At 45.2% G+C, this 25,364-nt stretch overlaps 1 protein-coding gene across 2 annotated transcripts in view; it reads right to left on the reverse strand.

Annotated features, from left to right (window-relative positions):
- The window catches only part of SLC25A44 (solute carrier family 25 member 44), a 64,068-nt gene that overhangs the window by 25,314 nt on the left and 13,390 nt on the right, over positions 1-25,364 (reverse strand). For both annotated transcript variants that reach the window (XM_078670656.1, XM_078670657.1), the window contains exons 2-3: positions 16,109-16,743; positions 284-411 (exon numbers count right to left, since the gene is read on the reverse strand). In XM_078670656.1, the coding sequence (XP_078526782.1) occupies positions 284-411; positions 16,109-16,730 (750 nt within the window). In that variant the 5' untranslated portion in view covers positions 16,731-16,743. The remainder of the gene's footprint in view (positions 1-283; positions 412-16,108; positions 16,744-25,364) is intronic.

The following is a 25,364-nucleotide window of genomic DNA, read 5'->3' on the forward strand; positions in this document are numbered from 1 at the left end:
GATGAAGAATATTGCACCTTTATAGGACTGTTTCATAACTTGTATATCATTTGAAAATGTTGCTATTTTGATTCCAAATTCAATACAAGCTGGAGTGTCTGACAATTTCCCAAAAACTGGGCTGCTAGAGATCGTTGAAACTTTCCTGCAAGAATTATTCTACCTTGAATACATAAGAGATGTTTGACTTAATACAGATTCAAACAAATGCCCGGCTTTGTTCTACAGTGCAAATGCAAAATAACAATGCCTCGCCTCGAATACTGCACCCCGAGACACTTACCTGCACCCTTGCCCGGATCACATCCATAGGGTTGGTGATAGTGGATGCTGTGGCTGCAGCTAATGGTCCAGAGACAGCCTGGAGCACTAGATGCGGACAGTCATTCGGAGCCAGCCGAGAGAGCTGTTCTGTCAAAGGGAGAAACAAAAATGTGACTCACAGGGGCTTAGCAGGTGTTAATGTGAAGTGTTTCTTCTAAAGCACACGTACAACCACAGGTTTCCTGAACCTAAGATGATGCAGCAGTAGGTCTGCTGCTCCATATATTGCCCACCATCCTTCCAAAAGTGATACAATTGGAATTCTAGGTGTGTGTGTGAGACTAACAACCTGTAATTCTGGACATATACTAGATATGATAAAACAAATTATGAACGCGGCAAAGATAGCATGGTCTCTTTTGAAATTTTGACCACGGACTTCAGTGGTCTCATACAAACCATATAACTATAATATACAGGTAAACCAAGTCGCGTATGGATCATTCCACCAGAAAAGTTAACGAAACAGAACTTCTATAAAATGCTCCAGTGCAGGCAGCTCCTAAGCAACAGGACTCCAGCACGGGTAGCTCTTGTTGTGAAGACGCCTCAGAGGGCAGTATAATGCCACTACAGAAAGGAATGCTCTCAATTGGGAATACCCCCTCCTTTTGTTCATTGTGTGTTTTTTTTTTACAGGGCAGGAAATTAACCAATCTGATCAATGGGGCTTAAAATAATCTGAGAATTAACATCAATAACAACAAGCATTGGCATTGCCAATAGGTCTCGCTTGTGGGACCTTATAAGTATTTAGTTATGCAGCACAATATCATTAGTGCAACAACATCAACTGTTGCATGCCTAAACACTTATAAGGTACAAGGTTTAGCCGTGCAACAGCTGATGTTGTTGCACCAAGGATATTGTGCTGCAAAACTAAATACTTATAAGGTCACACAAGCGAGACCTATTGGCAATGGCAATGCCTGTTTTGTTTGTTTGCAGTGGGAAGAGGCTCAGAGGAGCTGGGTGTTGGGGATGTAAACAAATGGTGTAAAAATGCATTTGGTTGGAAGAGTAACAGAGAAGGGGGGCAGGGATGTGAATGGGCAAGCAGCAGATGGCGAGGAAAGACCAAATCCAGAATTGCAGAGCACACAAACTGCCCCTGAGGTGAAGTGTGGCATAGCGCGGTGGAAAAGGCATGCAGAGCGAGCAGCGAACCGTTGATTTATTGTCACGAAGAAACTAGAGTGCTGCGTAGGAAATAAATCGATGTCACAAGCGCAAGTGGATAACGAGCCAGAGTGAGCAGTGAGGAGTTATTTTATGTCACGCTGTAAGGAGAGTGCAGTGTGAGAAAAGACTTGGTGCCTCAAGCGCTGGAGAGGAACGGGATAGAGCGAACAGCACGCAAGTGAAAAGGGAAGCGGAGCGAGCTGTTCTTTTGAAGTCACGCATTGAGGAGAGTGCTGCGCATGAAAAGTCTCAGTGGCTGATTTGACTATTAATTAAAGCAGTGTGGTTAACAGCAAATGTGTAAAGACTAACCAGACGTTGAGAGCCAAATAAAGTAAAGTAAAACAACCTACTTACAGTAGAAGCTCACTCTGGACGGCAGGTAATACTCTGAAGACAAGGACGCGAAAACAATAAAAAAATTTTTTTTTAAAAAGACGCGAGTGGTGCGCGCGCAAGAGCGGCCGGGAAACTGAAAGTACGGCCCATGATTAATTAGGGGAGGAGAAGCCGCAGAGCGCACGCTGGGCGAAGCCCTTTGATGTGCTGTGCGGTGGCCGTTAAAAAAATGCAATTAGGAGGGAGGGAGGCTGATGCGCGTGCTTGTTTGATCACGTGATTCACGTGAACTCAAAGAAAACCGCAGCGCAAGAAGCCCTTGGTTTCACGAGGATTTTCAGGACATGAATTCTTGCTTCGCTCAATGCGCTTGCGCGCATTGATAGGTCGCGAGACCTAAAAACACCTAACCTCACATTACAGGCCTGGTGATGCCTTGAAATGTTAGAAAATACTGGGGTTTTGTGTGGTGGCTGCCCTTTGTAAATTGAGAATGGGAAGGAAAAATAATCACTGACTAGTTCTCAGAACCGATCAAACTATTCCAAGAGGAGGAGAATTCCAGGATTCTGTAGGCATACAGTCATATCATGCCCTAAATACCATAGGACTTGATTTGTCCAATGCCACAAGCATGTTCTACCCTGCATCTTTAGAACAGCCATTACATATACCATCTGTCAAACTTCTACATATACCATCTGTCAAACCTCAAACTAAAATCTTGTTGGGTAAGTTAATTTTGTATCTGCATTTTTAATTTCTACACGAGTGTGATGAGGACAAATTCAATGTAATAGAGATAAACTACCCTAAAGCAGAGTGAACTTTACCCTTATTAGGGAATATCAATCCAGCTGGAGTCTTATCGGATTGTCAACTAAGGCACACATTTTTTGAAACTCTGCAACTGTTTGTGTAAATGACTGTTACTGTCTTAATTCTCACATGAATATAACCAGAGGGGGGAGAGAGAGAGCAAGTAGATTCAGTCTCCCTTGGCAATATGATTAAACAAAGTAGAATCCACTCAGAAGGTGGCAGTGGTCCCTAAAGTGATGGGGAACACACAGTGTTGTTTAAATGCCCCTCACACACCAACAGGCCCCTTGGTGTCATGCTTCATCATCGGGGCCTTCGCATCCCTCTACGGGATGCGGCGTGCTACGACTGACGGCTACGTAGGAGCACTTAGTAGTGAACTATGTGAGGTTGTGTGTTTTAGGGAGAGAATGTGAGTGAGGTGAGGTTAAAAAAGTGAGTTAAAAAATACCTAGCACGTAGGAAAACAATTATTTATTATGTCCTCGGCTGGTATTATTAAAAAGGTGCAGAGTGAGGTTGATAATATACGTACTAGGGTATATCAACCACTTCAAAGTGTCAACATGTTTCGGAGCGCAGGGACTCCTTCAGGACGAGGATATGCACGTTATCCTCACCTTACTCACATGAAATGATAAAGTGTTACATACAAAAATAAATGTGTAATGTACCTAACAGTGTTTATGTATAGGTAAGTTCAGTTGCGCCCAATTGGCGTTGTAGAGAACCTGTGGAAAAAAGACATAATAAACATAATAGTCGGATGTCCAGGAACTTAGGGAAGAAAATACTTTCCTAGTCAAATGAGGGTAAATGACAGAACCAAAAATGGGGTTCTGGGACCCTGTAAAAAAGACATTTAAAAGGACATACAGACAAAAACACAGACATACATCTAAATTGTTGTCTCCCTGGTATGGATAAAGAGAGAGAGAGTGATAAAATGAAGGCTTACTTATTTTTCAAAGTCTGATAACCTCATGAGCCTATGCGTGGTATTGGGGGGGATCCTCCCTCACTGCCCAGTAAAGCAACCTAAAGGATATTCAAGGGTAGGTTTTAGGTTGTTTATAGGAGAGATCAGCAGAAAGTACAAGGTGACAGATGCACAAAGCGCATCCTAATTCGTGTGACCCCACTCACGGTTACTGCATGGTTTATTCGCCTGCCTTCCCCTCAACGCTGCTCCGGTGAAGTGAGCGGTTGGATTAGCGATTTTCTATTTATACTCTTGGCTCGGTAATTAATGGAGGAAGATTGGTTAATGATCCTCGGAAGTATGCCCAAATTCGGCAATAGTTACCCCACCGGATCCGGTGTTGCGCGATCGGCGGGGTGCGGTGCTGTAAGGGTCTGCGCCTGCGTAAGGAAGTAGCGTAGGTAGAGCTGCGCATGCGTGAACTGAAATCGTCACGCGCATGCGCTTAGGTTTGATACTAGGATGGCGCGCATGGGCAGTACTGAGAGGCGATAGCTTTTACCGACTCTGGTTCCAAAAATGATAACAATTAATAATCGAGCACTAGTTAATGCGAGTGTGAAGGAGAGGGGAAAAGCGCATAGGATAAATATAGCGCTAATACTATGAGAAGTGTATTATGGCTAACAGGAAAAGACCGGATCCCATCAATGTTAAAGGGAGAGGTAAACAAAGTTATGCCAAGTCTTATTTGGTGTGTTCAGTTAATTAACCACACCGTATACACCTATCATCAGATGGCATTCAGATGTTCAGCGTAGTTGGCTCTAAACATATTGGAATATTGGCAGAGTTTCTGGTTAACAGAAAAGGAAACAGGATTTCAGTGATGTCTTAGGGAGATATGTAAACAGTAAGGTTATGCCAAGTTTCATAGGGTGTGCCCTGTTCATTCATCACACCCTGTATACAGATCATAAGATGGTATTTAGGTGTTCAACGTAGTTGGCTCCACGGAATTGAGTCATTGAGCCCTGAGGTGTCGGTCCCGAGGCGAAACACCCACCGTTGCTCTTTTTGGAGACCTCAGACACAGGGTTGAAACCTAAGTCTAATTTCACACCACTGGACAACCAACTCCCAGTGGAAGTGTTGGCATTCGAGAAAGCTATCATGCATGAACTCAAGAACGTGGACACCAAGCAAAGGGTGTTCCAAAATACTAGCAAACTGGAAAATGAAGCAATAAGGGAACTAAGACTTAATAAAGACTTAACCATCAAACCTGCTGACAAGGGTGGAGCAGTAGTTATTCAAACTACCACTGCCTATGACAAAGAGTGCAGGAGACTCCTCTCGGATAACAGGAACTATCAGGTCTTGGTTGAAGACCCCACCGAGTCCCTGCGAGTACAAATAGAGGGGATGATTGAGGAGGCCCTTGCACATGACTGGCTCACCAAAAAAGAATCAGAATTCCTGGTTCAGAAAAATCCTCGTACTCACTACTTCTACACTATACCCAAAGTGCATAAGAACCTCGAGAATCCACCAGGACGCCCGATTGTGTCCGGCATCTCATCCATCCTGGAACCTCTATCTAAATTTGCCGATGCCTTTCTGAGACCTCTGGTGCAAGCTACCGACACGTATCTGAGAGATACAAAAGCGGTGCTGCAACTATTACAGAACCATCCTTTCGACCCTGACTCACAAATGCTTCTGAGCCTTGATGTGGAGAGCCTCTACACGAGCCTCCCACATGATAAGACACTTCTGATCATCGAGGAAGTACTCCACTCCACCCATTGGAAATACCAAACCCATCGTGGTGTAGTCATGGAGTGTATCTCGCTAGATCTCACGAAAAACTTTTTTTGAATACGAAGGTACCCTGTTTTGGCAAAGCCATGGAACCAGCATGGGGAGCACATTTGCCCCTAATCTGGCGGGGTTTTACGTCCATCACCTGGAATGGACCAGAATATATAAATTGCTCCTCCCCCTGCCCAAGAAAGCACATAAATTAACTGAAAGCAAGTGGGAGTCGGACCCTAACTCGACAGGTATATCGATTGATTGGGAGGTAATACACAAAACTGCACTATCAAATAAGGTGTCCCCAATTCTATGTCAAACGAAATACATGTTGTTGAACAGAGTCTTTTGGACCCCTCAGAAGCTGTTTAAATGTAATCTGAAGGATACGCCTAATTGCTGGAACTGCCAGGCTGCACCTGGAGACCTGGCGCACATGCTTTTTGATTGTTCCCTACTAAGATCATTTTGGAAAAAAATATTTGCATATATTCAACAAGTATTTGGAATCACACCCGTTCAGGAATTTGTATATGTCATTTTGGCCCCTTTAGAAGCACAACTACCTGACATACATGACCGACAACTGCTAGATATCATGTTGACATTGGCGTGCAAGGTCGTTCTCTGTAAATGGAAGAATTTTGCTGAAGTCAACTTTAAAATATGGCTGGAATGGCTTTCCTTCTTGAGAGGGGCAGACAATCCGGCACTACAGTCAGCCACATGGAAGCCTTCTAACAAAAAACTGTGGTCCTCCTTGGACGCGTCATCCTCCCACTTTGAGCCTCCGTGATGCAAATCTCAACAGACTGTCTGCTTTTATAGACTACAGTGTCTCTGTTTTGCCCCATATTTTCCACGTTTAAATGCTCCCCATGCCTGAATGCTTACTGTATACTTATTGTTACCTGCAACGCGTCCCATGCTTCTGTAAACCGATTGCTACTGATATATTGATAGATCTGTCCTCTTTCTCTTCTTCCTCCTTTTTCTCCTATTCCTCCTTTCCTTTCCCTATTTTTTCTCTGTTCAGTTCATTATTGTAGGCGTCATTGTGCCAATGATGCATCCATCTATGTACTGAAGGATTTATTGTATTGTCTTTGCTTTCATTTTCTCCAATCTTCAATAAAAACGATTTGAATTAAAAAAGAAACCTAGAGATTTTACAGATTCTGCGGAGGTGAAAGAAGCAGGAGGAAACAACAGCATTAATTTGTGGCTTCATGGACAGGTCGTTGCAGATGATAACACGAAGACTTTTGACTGACTTTACTGGTACGTGTGAGGTGCCCAGGGAAGGAGGCCGTAAGCCGAGGTTCCAGGGGTTTTGGGGGCCCCCCTAAATTACAAGCTCAGTTTTATTGGGGTTGAGCTTAAGTTGACTGGAGTACATCCACTCACTAATACATGTCATAGTGGATTGGAAATTATTGATAGCTGTGTTAGAGGAATCAAGGTAAAATATCAGTTGGAGGTCATCTGCGTAGTTGAAAATTTTAACTGGGCTGTTCCGTAGTAGTAACATCAGGGTTGCATATATAAGTTGAAGAGGAGGGGTGATAAAGCCGAACCCTGAGAGACTCCACAGATCAGAGAAAGTGCTGGATTTGACTACTGTTGAGGTCGCAGACACAATATCGACCTGCATTCTCATTTCTACAGTCCCTGTCCACTGTGTATACTTGTTACAATATGTCGAGGTTTTAAAGGGCTATGATCAAACATAGAAAGAGAGCGAGAGCGCGAGATTTTATTTTTTTGTAAATTGTGTTGTTTTTTTTTACCTATGTGTATGCTTTTATGGTTTTTCTATGACAAAATCTAATAGCACTTTCAAATTCCAAATAAGCGTTATCAGCCTATTTCAAACCCAGGCTGGTCAACTTAAGTTAGCCTTGTATTCTTCCGAATTCCATAAAAGGAGTACTTATTTCCCTTTGGGTAAGGGACTTTTTAGGCTAGTTACTGTTTAGACTGTGTACTTTGGATTCCCTTTCCCTTAATTGTAGTTTATTTTCAAACATTCATGTACTTTTTTGGTGATATTTTTATTTCTCGAAGCGTGGTCTATAACAAACAGTTTCACATTCCCTAGAAATTGGTAGTGAGCTCATGGTTTGTGTGTCTTGTCCAAGTCAAGTCACAGTAATGTGACAGTTCGCTCTATAGGCCCAGGATCCAGAAGGCAGTATCGATATAGAATTTCTTAGAAACAAAGTCAGTTTTACACAGTGCAAAATAAACGAAATGTCAAAGTGCCATCAAAAATCATCTTGGAAAGAAGTGAGGTTCTCAAAATGTAGCAGTCAAATCAGAGCTTCCACAAAATGAGTATTTGTTTGGATATTCGGAAAGGGCATTGTAATTCATTAAAAACTAATTTTAACAATTTTAGAATAGATTACTACGGTTTGTGCTGGTCATAGTATACATAAAAGTCAGAATGTTCATGTGCCTTTCCAGCCTCAACATTGAGTGATTTCAAGAAACAGGCTATTTTATTTTTTTAATATAAAAAATGATAAGCAAAATGTTCAAAAGCAGTCCGTATTTAGGTCATCCAATGTTGGTATGTATATGGTGTTGTCTGGTGCACTCTAGGGGAGTGAGGCATGCCTTCGAGACTAGAATGCTTCACTGTGGGCATGCCTCTGCCACCTTGGACGAGTGCAGCTGGCACCTCACATTAAGAAGCTATAGACTGAAGAATCGTGGCTTTGGCATACGAGTGACCAAACAAATGACTGGCTTGTATTTTTAAAAGGGCTTTCCTTCTTCTGGGTCAAAGGTCAAAGCTTGGTGGCAGCAGTTCATTTAGAATCTGATAATCAGGTGCCATTTGCAGCCGTTCTGCTATCAAGGAGCCGTCCTTATCTCAATGTAAAGCCATGTCCATGCTGACATGTACCAATGGGAGTTTGGTGCCATCAAAAACAGTGTTCTGGAGAGCTGCACGTTACTGTTAAACCCAGCATGCCTTGCAAAACCAAAGAAAAGCCTTTACAATTTCAGTGGCGAGGAAATTAATGAAATTAATTTGTACTTGTAAAGCGCACTGCTGCCCTAGCAAAGGGGCGTCCGGGCGCTGTACTCATACCGCTGTGGAATCCTTCCTGGCTTTTCCCTGTGAGGCGCCCACTCCTGGGCACCCCCAAGGTGCAGCCAGGCATCCTAGCGCTTTTGGGGCCGTTGTGGAGATTAAGCAAGCTATTGCCCAGAGTTGGACCCATGATTAGAATAGGCACCGAGGCGAGAATTATCAGGTCCGGGGAAATTGAGCCCAAGACCCGCCGAGGCGGGAATTGAACCCTGGTCCCGGGCCAGACCTCTGCATCAGGGTCTGCCGCTCTAACCATTGAGCCACACTTCTCAGGAAAGCAGCATTGTTTTACTAAAGAGACTGCCTTCAGGAGCAACAGTGAACGCTCTAAATAGTGCTCTAAAAACACACATGTTGAGCAAAGGGATACTTTTACCGGATGCTAAACCTCCATCCAGTCTTATTAAATGAGAAATTTTCTTTGGCTTGGCTTCCACTGGTCACTATAAACGGCAAGAGCTAGAGCAGCAACTTTGGCTTTCGAAAGGCTGACTGCTGATGTACTTTCTTACGAGCACCTGCTTTTTTATATCATTTTCTTTCTGCATTGTATTCCTCGTCTCAATTCATGTGATTTGTCAGCTGTATATGAAGCCCAATTGCGTTTTGGTTACTTCTACTATGTCGTGTCATTGCATTTTAAACCAATGTGTGATTGAAGGAGCTGGTAATTAAGGTCGGTAAGTGGAGTTCCACAGGAGGGGCAGCACACAAGGCAGAGAGCAAGAAAAAAAACACTCCCATGGAGAAGTGAGGAAAAGTAGTTTCCTCAATGTGAGAAGCGAAAGGATACCAATCACCCAATCGAAGGGATGAAAAAGCAGCTATGTTGCGGGAGGCATATTGAACGAGAAGCAAATGCGACAGACAAGAAATCCACCTATGGTAAGAAACGGCTAATCCAAAGACGACAAATGACTGCATTTATAATGTGTCATGTTATTCATTATGTATAATCAGCTTTATCATTGTAAAGCGCTCCGATATCCACAAGGATCTTGTTCGCACTCTACAAAACCTTCAAAAAAATAAAATAAATGAATGCAATTATTGGTTTTGTCCACATCAAGACGAGAACCAACGAAAGTCCAGAACTAAAAAAGTAGTTCCATGATGCCAACAATGGAATTTACAAAGTTGCAGTCAAAAGGATAATAAAGAAGAAATACTCCAGGCACAGGACAAAGAAGAAAATGAGGGGATAGCCAATGAACCTAGAGAATGTAACTGAGACACACAATAAAGCGATGCAATAATGAGCAATGGGATGAACCAAAGGCCCTTCTGCGTATTTTTGTTATTGTATACACAACAGGTCTCCGCAACATACAGCTAAAGCTTTCCGTAGGCAAGACCAGAAAAAGATGAATAATGGTTGTGGAAGGGAATTATTGTGAAGCATGCTGTCTCTAATAAACACAGAGGGAAATGCAACCTTTTGTGTGTATTGTTATTTAAACGCTCTACTGTGTAAACACGTTGCTGGGCAGGAATTGTGAAATCACATTTACTACTGCTAACTCGGTTTTGAATTGGGTAGCTTTTCTATCATACCCTGTTTACACCTGACGGCAGTGCTAGGATTTTCCATTGTTTTGTTGCTACTTTCAGAGAGCCATTGAATGTATTATTTGCTGACACTGATGAATTCTAGGTGTGTTGACTATTTTAATGCATGGTTAATGTCGCTGTGTTCAGAGAAAACAAGGATGTGGACGGTCTACTAGGTTTGAAAGTGCGTGGGCAGATTTTAACTGGATCCGGTTAATCTTTCATCCACGTTGCTGTCAGGTGGTGAGGAATTCTCTCACTAATTCTGTGATAGAGATCAATTTAACCCCTTGCATGCTCGTGACTGAACCATTCCGTCACAAGCCACGGTGGTGCTGTGCTGGTGACGGAATGGTTCAGTCACGGCCCGGCCGCCGCGCCGCCATCCTGTCACAAGCACATCACCAATGCGGCTCGTGACGGAGTAGTTCCGTCACGTGCATGGCGGCGCCGCGCGCCCCCCCCCCAGCGCCGCGGCGGAATTACCGCCACGGCCAATGGGTTAAAGAAAGAGTTATTGTTCTATTACACACGTTTTTTTTCCAACCTTTATTTTTCAGTTTTAAAAAAACCTAATACAGCAGTTTGCAAAGCACAGTACATAATACACGACTGGTTGTGCTAGAAAAGGCAATCTGTCTACCACTGAACACTGGCAACTTGTCAATGGTACGATCCAGCACTCCAAGTTTGTGGACAAATCACCTTAATACTGTTAGGACTAGATCCCATCCCTCCCTGGATTGGAGTCATCACCCATGCTGCCACCCGCGGTGTCACTATCGGTGGAGTCAGTGTCTGCCTGTGGACCTAGGAATGTATCTTACGTCATATCCGTCCTGAAGGTCCTCCTCCATTTTTTCATCCCGCCTACTCATCTACATGTGCATCTCCTCAGCTAGTGACCACTCCTGTACATCACCGCACCAATGTTCGAGTTCAGGTGTACACTGGCCCATCCAGGTGATGGCAACTCAACGTCTGGCCAATATCAGCGCCTTCTGCAGTAAGGCCATTTGCTGCCCTTTGGCTGCTTAACATAACCCAGTAGGCAGTTCAACGGTGTGCATTCCATTTTAAGTTGCATTGTCCTCTTTAGCTCCGTCACCCCCTGCTTCTAGTAGGCATGCCAGGCGCAGGATGTCCTCCCCACTGGTGTGTCAGTGTGGGCAACTCATGTTGAGTCGGGGTTTTGGGGGGGGGGGGGCAGGAGAGGTTAGGCAGGTCCTGTGTAGGAAATTCTAGTGTACCAGCTTGAAGCGGGCATTCCAAGATAGTGGGTGGGTAAGATCGCAGATATCGGTCAGTGCCCTGTCTTCCAATGGAGTGTCCCACGCTGCTCGGGGCCACCACATCCACTCTCATTGCCTTATACAGGACTGTGATCAAGTGCCGTCCTGAACCAGAGGATTGGCTTGGTAGTTTGGTCTGCCCTGTTCCCATGATGCACTGGGCCAGGGACAGACTAATTTGCATATAGCCAGGTTCTGAGCTGGGATGGGGCAGTGAGCTAAATAACGGTGATGGATCAAGCCCTGATCTTTGGACTGGGTAAGAGTGGTCTGCTTAATTCAGACACTCTGTTCATCACCACCCCCTTTTCTGAATCCTGAACCAGAGGACAGCAGAATATCCAGAGGAGTAAATGGATTGAGGTGCGGCTGGATAAGTGGGGTTGGTCAGTTTGGCCACCTTGGCTAGTCCAGCATGATGTAGGAACTGCCCAGACCTGAGTGGAAAGTCTTCACAGGCTTGTTCAAAGGAGAAGAAGATCTCACCAGGATACTAGTCTCCCAGTAATGCACAACCACCTTCCTTTCCTGCTTGAAAGGACATATTATCCACCAATTGCCTCACTGGCACCAATGTAAAGACGGTAAGTTCTCAGTGAAATGGGTCTCGCTTCATGGATGCCTCAGCGAAGTGTCGCCATATTTGTGCTGTCTGGCAAACTATGTACGGCATGTCCCTTGCAACTTCCGCTCCTTCAATTAGCACCTTAGGCAGTCTATCTGGAGCCACCAACCCTTTTAAACAAGCGCTTTTCCCAGTTGTCGCCTTCATCTAGCCACGTGTTGTAGATGTGTGGCATAATAGTACAAGTTAAGTCTCTGCACCTCCAGGCCCCTCTCTTCGTACCACTGGGTCAGCATGGTCAAAGCCACCAACTGCAGCAACCCTCCCCCAAAAGTGAGATACGGTTGGAGTTCATGGGTATGGGACAGAGAGAGTGTTTATAAGGTATACAGGCATTTAAGAATACCATTTTGGTATTAGTCAGCGTGTACATTAAGGAAAGGGGCAATGTATTACAAAATATCACCAACTTCTTTAATACATCCAGCACCCTGTCCATATTAATTATTTTGGTTGAGCCAGAGTCCGGACAAGTCTCCAAACTCATTCAGTAGTTGCAGCAATAGAAGCAGCACAAGACAAGAGGTGGCACGATTGGAGAGCGCATCATCCGCGTACAGTGAAATTATGTGACGGGTATCCCCCAGTCCACAGATTAGGGCAGGCCCATATCGCCAGAGTTTGCATCGCTACCACAAATAGGAGTGGAGAAAGGGGACAGGTCTGCTGTGTCCCCCACTCCAGGCTCCACACTTCCGATTGGCTGCGTCCCGCTGGGCTTAAGGAACATACAATTCTCCCCCTCCCTCATGTCCGTGAGGTAGAAGCCCTCTGTTACGTGCCTCTAGGAGGACTTCCAGGAGACCCTGCGTGACCGTGAATATCTGATAAAACAGGGGTGGAAAGCAATTGCCTCCCAGCGCCTTTGCCCTTGGCAGCATACTTGGCATGCTTCGAAGTTCTTCTAGGGCTATCGAAATATCGAAGGACTCTGCTGCCATCTGTGCAAGTCGGGGGATGTCCAGGCTCTCTAAGAATGCTATATATTGAGCGGTGTCAGCAGTGTATACGTGTTGTAAGTGCTGCATAAATATGCCCACTATTCCAGCCCTAGTGGCAACTCCGGTACCGTCCGTTGACGTCAGGTGTGTTGCGAGTGGTGGCAGGTGTTCCCTAAGCAGGATCCAGGTGAGCAGCCTACCAGATTTGTCCCGTTGACTGTGCAGTCTCTTGTCTAAATTGTTTGAACTTGTGTTTATGTTCTGACAGCTTATATAGCGCACGATTACCCGGGGGTGTCCTGGAGCTAGTTACCTCTCCATTGAACAGACAGCGGAAGTGATGGGAGACAAAAGTGTCCACATGCCCCTCAATACCGCTTTGAGGGCCTCCCACTCAGCGGCCCTGCTGGTTCGGAGCCCTGGTTAGCCTCCATGTAATCTGACCATGCCTGTGGTAATGCCACCCTCCCCAACGGGTCAGTTAGGATATCAACCAGCATCCTCCAGGAACCTGCAATATGGGTTGGATCGCCCCACTTCATGGCGCAACAAACTGGGGAATGATCCGATAGGAAACATGCTAAGTGTGTTACCCAACAGTCTTCCCACATTGGGAATCCTGCCACCAATATTCTGCTCGGTCTACTGGATGCGTTATGTGTGGTGGATTAACAAGAGTATACCCGCTGTGAAGGGTGACTTAGCTCCCAGACCTAGGCCCAGATGCATCAAGGTAAAATCCGCTCGCAAAGGGCAGATTCTCAGAATCTGCCCCTTTGCGACCGGTATTTTTGCATTTGGGATGCATCATCCCAAATGCAAAAATCGCAAATTAAGAATTCGCTAAATTGCGATTACTTGCATTTAAGGAATCTCAAATTGAGATTCCTTAAATGCAATGCATCAAAGTTAAAAAGTTAGCGATTTCGCTAATAGGAGTAGCAAATTACCATGAAGTTCAACTTCATGGTAATTTGCAAAAACTTTGAAAAATGCACTTTTGTGCATTTTTCGAAGTTTCATGTTGCGCACACACATGCCCTTAGGGCATGTGTGTGCTCAACATATGTGCACAGATTATTTTCAGGGGTGCAACAGGGTGTCCTTTGGACACCCCTACACCCTTGAAATTGCATTCTCAATTTGCGATTCGCTAATCGCAAATTGAGAATGTCTTCCCATTCATTCCTATGGGCCTCTAGGCCCATAGGAATGAATGGGGAGGTATTCCTTATTTGCCACTCGCAATTAGCGAGTCGCAATTAAGGAATATTAAGAAATCATAATTTTTTTTGCGATTTCTTCATGCACAGCATTTTGCTATTCCTTATTAGCGAATCCTTATTTTTCGCTAATAAGGAATCGCAAAATGGATGCTTGATGCATCAGGGGGCTAGTCTAGATCCAGGATTTGCATTCTCCCACTAAGCGCTGCTGTCATTAATGGTTTGGAGCCCACCCTGGGATTTGTCCTATCCAGATTGGAGTCTAATAAGCAGTTGAAGTCGCCTTGCCATATCAGGGGCGAATCCTGTATCAACAATCTTGCATACTGTGAATAAAGGCGGGGTCATAGTGGTTTGGGGCATAAGTGTTCAGTATGGTCAAGTCATGTCCGTCCAGGGACCCCTGTATCAGGGCAAACCAGCCATCCACATCAGCTTCCATGTACGCGAGGGAAAACGGGATCCCTGGTGCATCCCAGATTAGTGTGGCCCTGGCATATGTAGAGTAAGATAAGTAAAATATTTTTCCTAGCCATTTCTTGGCTAGACGTGCGGCACTCTCGTCTTGCAAGCAGGCTATAGTGATGGTGTTGTTTTAGGAAGGTGAGAACCCTGCACCTCTTAATGTATGTCCCTAATCCTTTGACATTCAATGTCAAGATTCTGAGATCAGCCCAGTCATAGTTTGTCATTTTGGGTAACAGCCTCCTTCCTCCCTCCCATGTCTGAACCACTATCTTACAATGCACAACAGTATCCCCGGACATAGATCAACCATCTGACTCTTAATGCTCACGCTATGCGTATGCCAGGATTTGCAAAGCATCCCAGCCAATCCAACAGGGACTGGCCAACTTAATCCGCCACTTAGCTTCCAGTATAAAGCTTATCAAACCGGGCTTCTGATTTCAAATGAATTTTCTGAAAATTAGGGTAATTATTTTTGAGTGTACGAGGGAAGTGTATAGGTGGCTCACAAACCCTTTGTTTCACTGTTCGGGTTTAAACTATCTATTCTTTCCAGTTTAGCTCTTTCCCATTTTCTAGTGGTTTGCTGCATCTCTGAAGGGCAAAGAAATTTAAGTGGGTGCACTGCATGAGTCTGTGGAATTGCGAGATCGGTTGAGAGCGGTTTTTGCTTCTGCTTATATAGTGATATTGTCTTGTACCTAACCAACTTGGGATTGCTCGCGTAAAATTTAGTAAAGCTTGAATATGGTAAAACTTAATTCGGTATTTTTTCCATATAAAGGTTACCTACCACCGACTCCTCAGATATATCTTGGATTCTAGTGTGCATGGCTAGAAAAGCCGCCAGATAATATGCTTTCCAATCTTGAATTGTCATCACTCCCTCTTCCCAGCGAAGACTTAATTTTAATATACTTGTTTGCGGGTTGGCTTTCATCCATATGTACTCTGAAATCTTTGCTTTAAGTTTTGTGAAAAATGCATTATTTAGATGAACTAGAATGGTCACTTATATAAAAAAAAAATGAAAGGGCACAAACTGCATCTTAATTATTGCAACCCTACCAACGATCGAAATAGATAGCTTCTGCCACCTATATAATTTATCTCCGATCTTCCAGACTAAAGAAATATAGTTTAGTTCATAAAGATTCTTCGTAACCCTGATGCCCATATAGCAAATAGGTCTATTTGTGAAGATCTTCTGGAAGGCTTTTGGCAAGGTCTTGGCTTATGTATTAAAGAACAACAACACGTTTTTTACAGTATTAATGGTGCAACTTGCCACAGCCGTGGAATTTGCTAAAAGCTCAAACACTTCCTTAATAACTGCAGGATCTACTTGAAACTATATCATCAACACCAGAACTTCAGACTGGATCATTAACATGTTGAGAAATACTACTGAATATAAACCTTCTTGGGTTTTCTTATGAATCTGCACACAATTACGCTCAGCAGTGACAGACTAAAAGCTCGAACAACTCACCTGCATAGAAATGATAGAAGGGCCACCAGACGGCACTGTTTGGAATATATGTGAGCAAAGAGGCCACATAGCCTCTGTAAAAACCCCGGAATCCGTCTGCCTTGAAAATTTGCACGATGATCTCCTTAGTCTGTCCCAGAGCTACTGGATTTTTCCCATCGCCAGTGTGCACTCGAAAGCGACCCAAAGTCTCCCCATTCCGCTGCATCATGAGGTGCTGAGAGATCACGTCAATGGGGACCGTGATGCTCTGTGCCACAAGGGAGGCAGAACCACCAGCCACTAATGATTTCACCACGTTGCTGTTAGTGTACTCCGATACATATTTGCGGGTGAGCTCATATGTTGTTACATAGCACTGACCAGATATCAGGGTAAATGTGTTGACCAGGAAGCCCCGGTAGAAACCAGACACCCCTTCTGTCCGCAGAATCTTCAGAAAGGCATCAAATGTACCATTGTAAAGGCTTTTCCCCTTCTGAATCTGCAGACGGGTCCGAATGAGTGTAAAGGGGTAAACGCTGACCCGAATCATCATAGTCATGCACACTCCAAAAACATAAAACTTCTTCTTATCCAAGTGCTCCCACTCAATGATCTGGATATTCCGTTTGTTCTCCATTGTATATACCTTACTGAAAACCAAATAGAAAAAAAGTATATTAAAATGTATATATTTAACGTAGAACAAGCACTGTCAAGCACACACAAACGGTCACTCACGACTGGAAACATCCAAGAGGCATTTAGGACATATGGGATCTTAGTGTACTCTCCTAGCACGGCTACTCAATACAGAACACGATTTTTTATCATCTTTATGGCCGGTCCATAATCTAGATCAGGTAGCAAATAATACAATTTGTAAGGGAAATGTTGGTTGGAAATTTACCTAAATGCGTAGTTCCACCCCAAAACTTTTTCTACCTTTTAGGACACACAGTTCTGGTCTTATATGGACCTTTTTTTGATTTTCCAAGAAAAAAAGATGTTTTGTGCAGTCCTGCAGCCCCAGTTTAGTCTTTGTTGAGAAGTCTCTTTTAAAGTTGTGGCCCTGATGCAGTAGCTAGTTCTATCTAGCAAGGATATCAACTATGTCTGACAAGAAGCGTTGTACTTGACTGCCTGCTTAGGACGTTCACTTACATCATGCGTGCTATCCCTTTCTGCTCAAGTACAAGTGGTGTGATAGATGGGGCACAAGTCAATTACCCAACAGACGTTCTTTTTTTGTACATATAACTTTCTACACACATTTAATGCAAATCGCCCTATGTTTTTCAATCAAGGATCTTATTCAATGAACAAACCTCAGTGCCACCTCTCACTTCTGTAGTGCTTGGACAGACATCCCTTCAAAAGATACAACTAACTAACAACATCGCAGTCACTTCCGAGACTGGAATCCCTCCGCAAATGTACAGCCCGAAACATAAATCCACTCAACTTGTGCTCACCTTTACTTCGACTATTCCAGATGGGCCTGCTACATGCCTTTATTCCCACTGCATTAGTACATCTTTTTTTTTTAGGTCTTTCATTTTCTTTATTTCACAAATAACTTATGGTCTCAGCCTAAACCAGAATACCGGGCTTCTTCCATTTCACATATGTAGAGGACACTCACAACAACCTGGATACTGGAAATCATTTATCTAGCCATTAATGTGGATTATTTCTCTTACCCAATGAATAATGACTTGTGCATGCAACTGAGCCAGTTTAGGTTCAAAGTGTCCAGTATGGCGTTATTGATCTCTCCGACGAGAGTTGCAACTGTGGAATAGCCTAATCGAACATCGTGGAGAATGTTTAATATTGCTGAAGACTTTCAAAAATCAGGGTTTTGAGTCTGATTCAGAGTTGCCTTTGTCCGGTGGGTAACACCATCACTCAAACAGTATCCTTCTGGGTCACTGGGTTCTAGATATTTGCCTGATCCTGGACTGCCCAAGCAACTGTACCCCTGAAATGGCTACAAACAAGTATAACAATTCTACGACTTCTGTATAGAAACTTGGGAATATGTTAGTCAACACGAATGCAAAATATATCTACTTCAGCATATAAGATTTGTGAAGGTCGAATAGCAGAATTCTAATATACACGTTTACATCATTAAAGAAGTTGGACAAGAACAACTGCACTCAACTTTGAAATTAAAGAATGTAAACATATGATTAAAGCAAGGAACCTTAGTGTGTAATAATTCTTTTCCCGTCAACTACATTAAGCATGCGTCCCGGTGCCATAAAATGAATACTTTAGACTGATTTAAAGTGGGAGTGGCACAGGACTAAGAATAGCAGTGGCTTCCTTCATGTTGGATTAGCTAGTAACACTATCAAGATCAAACATCTACGTCACGTGAATTCTTTAGATGTTGTGACTCGGATCACAAATTCAGATGATTGCCAACAATTTGGACTTTGAGAACCAACAAAAAATGTGGCTGGTTATAAAGTTTGGACGCACAAACGTTAAACACAAACTTTAACTATATACTGGCACATTTCCGTTTAGGTTTTAAATGAGAAGTTGCAATCTGACACCTAGCACTTTTGATAAGCACTAGTCCTTCCACACTGTTCAAGTTCAGAAATTTGTACAGCGCACTACTCACCCAAAGGGTCTCAAGGCGCTTGAGGGAAGGATGGGTGCATTACTTATCGAAAAGCCAGGTTTTGAGCTGCTTTCTGAAGGAGAGGTGGTTCTGTGTAAGACGGAGGTGAGTGGGGAGAGAATTCCAAGTCTTGGCCGCTAAGTAGGAGAAAGATCTTCCTCCCATGGTGGATCTATGAATGCGTGGAATTGCGGCGAGGGCTTGATTGGATGATCGTAGTTGGCGGGGGGTGTGTAGAAGGAAAGTCGTGTGTTGAGGCATTCTGGTCCTAGGTTGTAGAGGGCTTTGTGTGCGTGGGTGAGGAGACGGAATGTGATTCTCTTGTTTACGGGGAGCCAGTGGAGGTCTTTCAGGTGACCGGAAATGTGATCATGACGAGGAATGTCCAGTATGAGTCTGGCTGAGGCGTTTTGGATGCGTTGGAGTTTATTCTGTAGTTTGGCTGTGGTTCCGGCGTAAAGGGTATTTCCATAATCCAGTCGACTTGTGACCAGTGCGTGGGTGACTGCCTTTCTAGTTTCGGTGGGGATCTAACGGAAGATTTTTTTGAGCATGCGTAGGATGTTGAAGCATGAGGATGAGACGGCGTTGACTTGTCTGGTCATCGAGAGGGAGGAGTCTAGGATGAAGCCCAGGTTACGTGCGTGATCTGTAGGTATGGGTGCTGTGCCCAGGGCCGCTGGCCACCATGAGTCGTCCCAGGCAGAGGGGGATAATCCTAAGATGAGGACTTCCGTTTTGTCCGAGTTTAGTTTTAGTTTTAAACGGCTGTTCTTCATCCAATCGGCTACTTCTTTCATTCCTTCGTGTAGATTGGTTTTGGCAGTGTTTGGGTCTTTGGTGAGGGAGAGGATCAGCTGTGTGTTGTCTGCGTAGGAGATGATGTTGAGGTTGTGTTGGCGCGCGATGGATGCGAGGGGACTCATGTATACGTTGAAGAGGGTGGGACTGAGTGATGATCCTTGTGGTACGCCGCAGATGACTTCGGTGGCCTCTGATCTGAAAGGGGGGAGGCGGACTCTGTGTTCTTCCGGAGAGGAAGAGATGATCCAGTTCAGAGCTTTTCCTTGTATTCCGACGTTGCTGAGGCGTTGTATGAGGATGCTATGACAGACTGTGTCGAAGGCTGCGGAGAGGTCAAGTAAGATGAGGGCAGCTGTTTCTCCATTGTCCAGTAGAGTTCGAATGTCGTCTGTTGCTGCGATGAGGGCGGTCTCGGTGCTGTGTTTGGCTCGGAAGCCTGACTGTGAAGGGTCGAGGGAATTGCTGGATTCGAGGAAGGCGGCGAGCTGACTGTTGACGGCTTTCTCAATGACTTTGGCAGGGAATGGGAGGAGTGAGATGGGGCGGTAGTTCTTAAGTTCAGAGGGGTCTGCTGTGGGTTTCTTCAGGAGGGCGCTGAGTTCGGCATGTTTCCAGCTTTCCGTGAAGGTAGCGGAGTTGAAGGAGCAGTTGATGACATCGCGGAGATGTGGTGCGATGATGGGGTCTGCTTTGTTGAAAATGTGGTGGGGGCATGGGTCGGTTGGTGAACCTGAGTGGATGGAGTTCATCAGGCGGATGGTGTCTTCCGTAGTGATTGGGTTCCAGGCGCAGAGGTTGTGCGAGTCCTGTTTTGGTTCGGAGGTGGGTGGAGTGGTCTGATCTTCGGACTGGTTTTCAAAGCTGTTATGTATGTTGGCGATTTTGTTGTGGAAGAAAGAGGATAAAGAATCGCAGAGGTCTTGGGAGGGAGTGATGTCGTTGGTGCCGGCAACGGGGTTGGTAAATTCTTTGACGATGTTGAATAGTTCCTTGCTGTTGTGGGCGTTGTTGTCGAGTCGATCCTTGAATGCTGATTTTTTGGTGAGTCGGATCAATTGGTGGTGTTTGCGGGTGGCGTCCTTGAAGGTTGTTAGGTTGTGAGTGGTTGGGTTTTTTCTCCAGGTTTTCTCGAGGGTACGACATAACTTCTTGGATTTCTTAAGGGCATCGTTGAACCAGGGGGCCTTTTTGTTACCTTGTTTGATCTGGTGGTTTTTCGAGGGTGCTAATTCGTCAGCGCTGTGGGTGATCCATTGTGTGAATTTGGTGGCAGCTTGGTTTGGGTCCAATGGAATGGCAGGAGGGTTTTGGTTAAGCGATGTGGAGAGTTGGTCGGTGGTGATTTTGTTCCAGTTTCTTCGAGGAATAGGTTGTGGGGGGTTGTGAGTAGTGGTCTTTTTGTAGCTGAAGTGGACGCAGCTGTGGTCCGTCCAATGAAGAGCTGTGGTGTGATCGAAGGAGATGTGTTTGCTGGAGGTGAACATAGGGTCGAGCGTGTGTCCGGCTAAGTGGGTGGGGGTGTCAACAAGTTGTTTGAGTCCGAGATTGGCCAGGTTGTCCAGAAGGGTGGTGGTGTTGCTGTTGTTTTTCTTTTCCAGGTGGAAGTTGAGGTCTCCCAGTAGGATGTAGTTCTCGGAAGTGAGGGCATGTGGGCTGATGAAGTCAGTGATGTCTTCGTTGAATTGTGTGCGGGTTCCTGGTGGTCTGTAGATGAGGGTGCCTCTAAGTGTGGTCCTGGGGTGGGTGTGGATCTGGAAGTGAAGGTGTTCGGCAGCCGCGAGGTTGTCGTCGGAGCTGGTCGTGATGCGGATGTGTTCTTGTGGACGATGGCGATGCCTCCTCCTGTTTGGATGGTGCGGTCTTTTCGGATGATCTTGTAATTGTCCGGGATGTCTATGGCCATGTCGGGTGCTGATGAGGCGTTAATCCATGTTTCAGTAAGGAAGGCGACGTCCGGCGATGTAGTGTCGAGCAGATCCCAGAGTTCAGTGGCGTGTCTGTGGATCGAGCGGGTGTTCAGCAGGATGCACTTCAGGTGGTTAGAGTCGGAGCTGTGTTTGGGGGAAGTGGATTTGGTGTGGGTCCTGATGCAGGTGAACTTGCAGGAGTGGCAGGCGAATGGTCCATGGGTGTGTCCTGGGGTAGCTGCGCAGCATTGTGGTGTGCGTCCGGGGTTAAGGGCAAAGAGGGTATCGGCGTCGTACGTTATGCGGGTGGGGAGAGTTTTGCGAGGACCAGGGGGTCTGGCGCTGGGCGCGGTCCAGGCGTGGACGGGCTTACCTTTGGGGCGCCTTCCGCACGCATGGGGCGCGACCGCAGCGCGCAAATGCATCGGACATATGTGGATAGTGGAAGGGGCGGGGGGAGGGAGGGTCGGCTGGGAGGCGGGAGCTGGGTGGAGGGGCGGGCTGGAAGGCACAGCAAACAAGATGGCAGAAAAACGAAACGAAACAGGACGAGATTGGGGTGGGCAGAGGCGCAGGCACAATCAGGCACAGATAAGCACAGAATGCAATGTGAGCCTGCAGAAGCGCTACGATATCACACAAGCGCTACAGTATGCAGCACACTTTGATTAGCACGATGTGGGCTGTTCACAAATAGCATTAGGCTAAATTAGGCAATGCGGCAATATTAGGTGCTCAAGACGGAGCGCAGTCACTAAAGGGCGCAATGTTAAGCACAAGACAATGATTGCAGTGAGAGCGCTACAATACCTGCTGCTGGAGCCAGGGAGCGAGGGGAGCGACCGCTTCTGACGGAGTCAGGACGGTCACGACGCTGTGGTGTACGGGATCGTCTATACCTATTCTGTGGGAGGGAGGGTCAGCTGGGAGGCGGGAGCTGGGTGGAGGGGCGGGCTGGAAGGCACAACAAACAAGATGGCAGAAAAATGAAACGAAACAGGACGAGATTGGGGTGGGCAGAGGCGCAGGCACAGATAAGCACAGAATGCAATGCGATGCGAGCCTGCAGAAGCGCTACGATATCACACAAGCGCTACAGTATGCAGCACACTTTGATTAGCACGATGTGGGCTGTTCACAAATAGCGTTACGCTAAATTAGGCAATGCGCCAATATTAGGTGCTCAAGACGGAGCGCAGTCACTAAAGGGCGCAATGTTAAGCACAAGACAATGATAGCAGTGAGAGCGCTACGATACCAGCTGCTGGAGCCAGGGAGCGAGGGGAGCGACCGCTTCTGATGGAGCACAGGACTGTGCTCCAATGACCTTTTGTTTCACTTCAGAGAAGGCTCAGTTTATGATCAGTTGAAAGAAATGCACATCATGAATTATCTACATTTGGGTAGTTAACTTTTCTGGGTAATACGCAATAGAAGAATATGTACTTTAGCTTATGAATAGTTTTCAACTAGGAACTGTGGAGCAGAATTAGACATTCACCCTCACTATGTACACACTATGAAGCTCCGTGCATGAAAGTGTGTTTCCCTAGCATCAAACACACAGAAGATGTGGCTAGAAAAAGTAAAAATTGGATATTTTATTTTCTTTCCAAAAGTTCACTAACAAAACAAAAAGGTTTAGAGTAATTAAATAATGAGTCGGCAGTGTCCGTCTAAATGGTATTGTCATTTAAAGAAAAAAAGGTATACATTTATTTGGAAATGCCTATAACCGGGTGTAGTAAAATCCCCTATTGCTTTTAAGCACTTATATTCTTTTATCACTATTTAATTTGTGTTAGGTTACAGTGGATCTACAGCCTGCCCATTGCTTACCATTGGCTGGTTTCATTGTCGCGTTTCCTTGCGTCCCTTTGGTTAGTACCTGCCAACTTCACTTTCTCAACGTGTGTTTATCCCTCCCTTGAAAAAAGGCTCCAGTACTTATGTCCTAACTGCTCGCGTTTTCAGAGCTACTGTTTTCTTTTAGGTGAAGCACTTCATAAGAGTGCATGTGCTTGCAGGCAATCTCCCTCATCTCCTTCTACCCCCCTCTCTGTGTGGTTACTTGATCTCTTACATGCTCCAAGTGCTGTTGCTTGTCCGCTTCCACCCTCCCAATGAGCATTGTTGCTTGCTCCATCCCACCCTCCTGTCCCACTCTGTTTTCATTTGCCCCCTCCGATACCTCTGTAATGCTTGCCCCTCACTTCTCCCATCCATCTCCATGTTATTGCATGCCACCTCACGACCTAGCCCCCATTGTCGCATGCCCACTCCATGCCGCTTTGTGTTGTTGCCAGTTCCCACCAGTCTGCCCAGCTCCATGTTTTTGCTTGGCCTATCCCACACCCCTCCATGTGGTTACTTGGCCCCCCTCCCGTTCTTTCCCCACCCTCTATGTTGTTGCTTGCCCGCACTGCTGTGCAAAATGGCAAAAAAACATTGTTAAAGAAAACAGCTTGTATAGCTGAGACATACTGGCTTACCAATTCTTTTTCTTGGAGTTCTCAAATACATAGATATTACAAGGCGCAATTGTGACTGTGTAGTTAAGACAGACACCTCACTCTTTATAATGTCTAACTATGGTACTCTTACTAACTTAACTTACCCACGTTTGGTGCAGATTGTTAAAAGGGGGGGGGGGGGTATAGAAACATTTTTGTGAGGAAAAATAAGAACGTGCCAAATTTACTGCAGATCTAACAAATGGCTCCCAAAATCGTTTTACAGTTGCCAATGTAATGGGATTTTCCACAGGAAAATTGTGTACAAGCGTAACTATGCATCTGCTGAATGGATGGTCGCCAAATATATATGGCATAGTGGTCTTCGGGTATCTTTTATTTTGATGAAAGTAGGGTCAGCAGTTTCAGAGATATAAAAAAAACTGAGTTTACAATGTGCATGTCAAAACATGTTTAGGTTATTAATTTAAAGGAAAAAGCCTAGACTGCACATGCATGAATAATAGGACCGCAGTGTACATACACTGCGCTAAAAGCAAGTGCAGGGGGCACTAAAACACGTTACCAGGGTTTGGGTGGAGGGGAATACCACTGCTTCTCATTACGTTGCCCAAGGGTTGTGTGTGGGTGGATAACATACCCTTTGGGATGGTTACATATAACCCACTATCATCTTGCCGAACGGCAAGGAGAGGGAAACACACTCCTGTCTTGGCAAAGGGCAAGCAGTGTGAAATACCCAGTCACCTTGCCTGGGCAAGTACCACAGCCCTGCATGTGATGGAATAACAACCTTAAGTTCTTCCACAAGGATTCAAGTAAGTAAGGGGTCTGCATTTCAAAACTGATTTATATCAAGAAGGGACACAAGGTAGATTCATCAAAACATTGGTATGTACTAGAAACTGGATTTTAGGGTGACGGCTCAACTTTTACTTTGAACAGTGATATCTCCAGAATCCTAAGGGCTCCTAGGTTTCAGAACCAGGTGTATAAAATCAGGGACTACTATAGGATGGAGAAGATGAAGAGTCATTGAGGCACTCCAGATATCTATATGATCTTCTACACGTACCAGCTGCAGGAACCATGCATGTTGTCGGATTGCTAAGTGAGACAAACAACGGCCTGAAGTGAAACCACCACCCTACAGAATTCAAAGGACACTATTCACCCTGCACATGTTCTCACACCAACGGAACACAGCGTAATGTGCTATGCACACTTCTACGCAGCATATAGTCTACACTTGGGGGTTGTATGTGCGAAAGGGGGAGAAGGGCAAGGTCCGAATCATAGGGTGCTGTACAAATTGTACACTGGAGGTCTGTTACCTGCACCATTTATAGAGCTACAAGGCCTCTATCCCTGCACTATATTCAACTCCTACTTGTAAATAAGCATGGAAACATATCGCATGTGGTACTCGCAACTCAAGAAGGTGGTAT

This window comes from Lissotriton helveticus, chromosome 12, assembly GCF_964261635.1.
Source record: "Lissotriton helveticus chromosome 12, aLisHel1.1, whole genome shotgun sequence".
NCBI classification, from domain to species: Eukaryota; Metazoa; Chordata; class Amphibia; order Caudata; family Salamandridae; genus Lissotriton; species Lissotriton helveticus.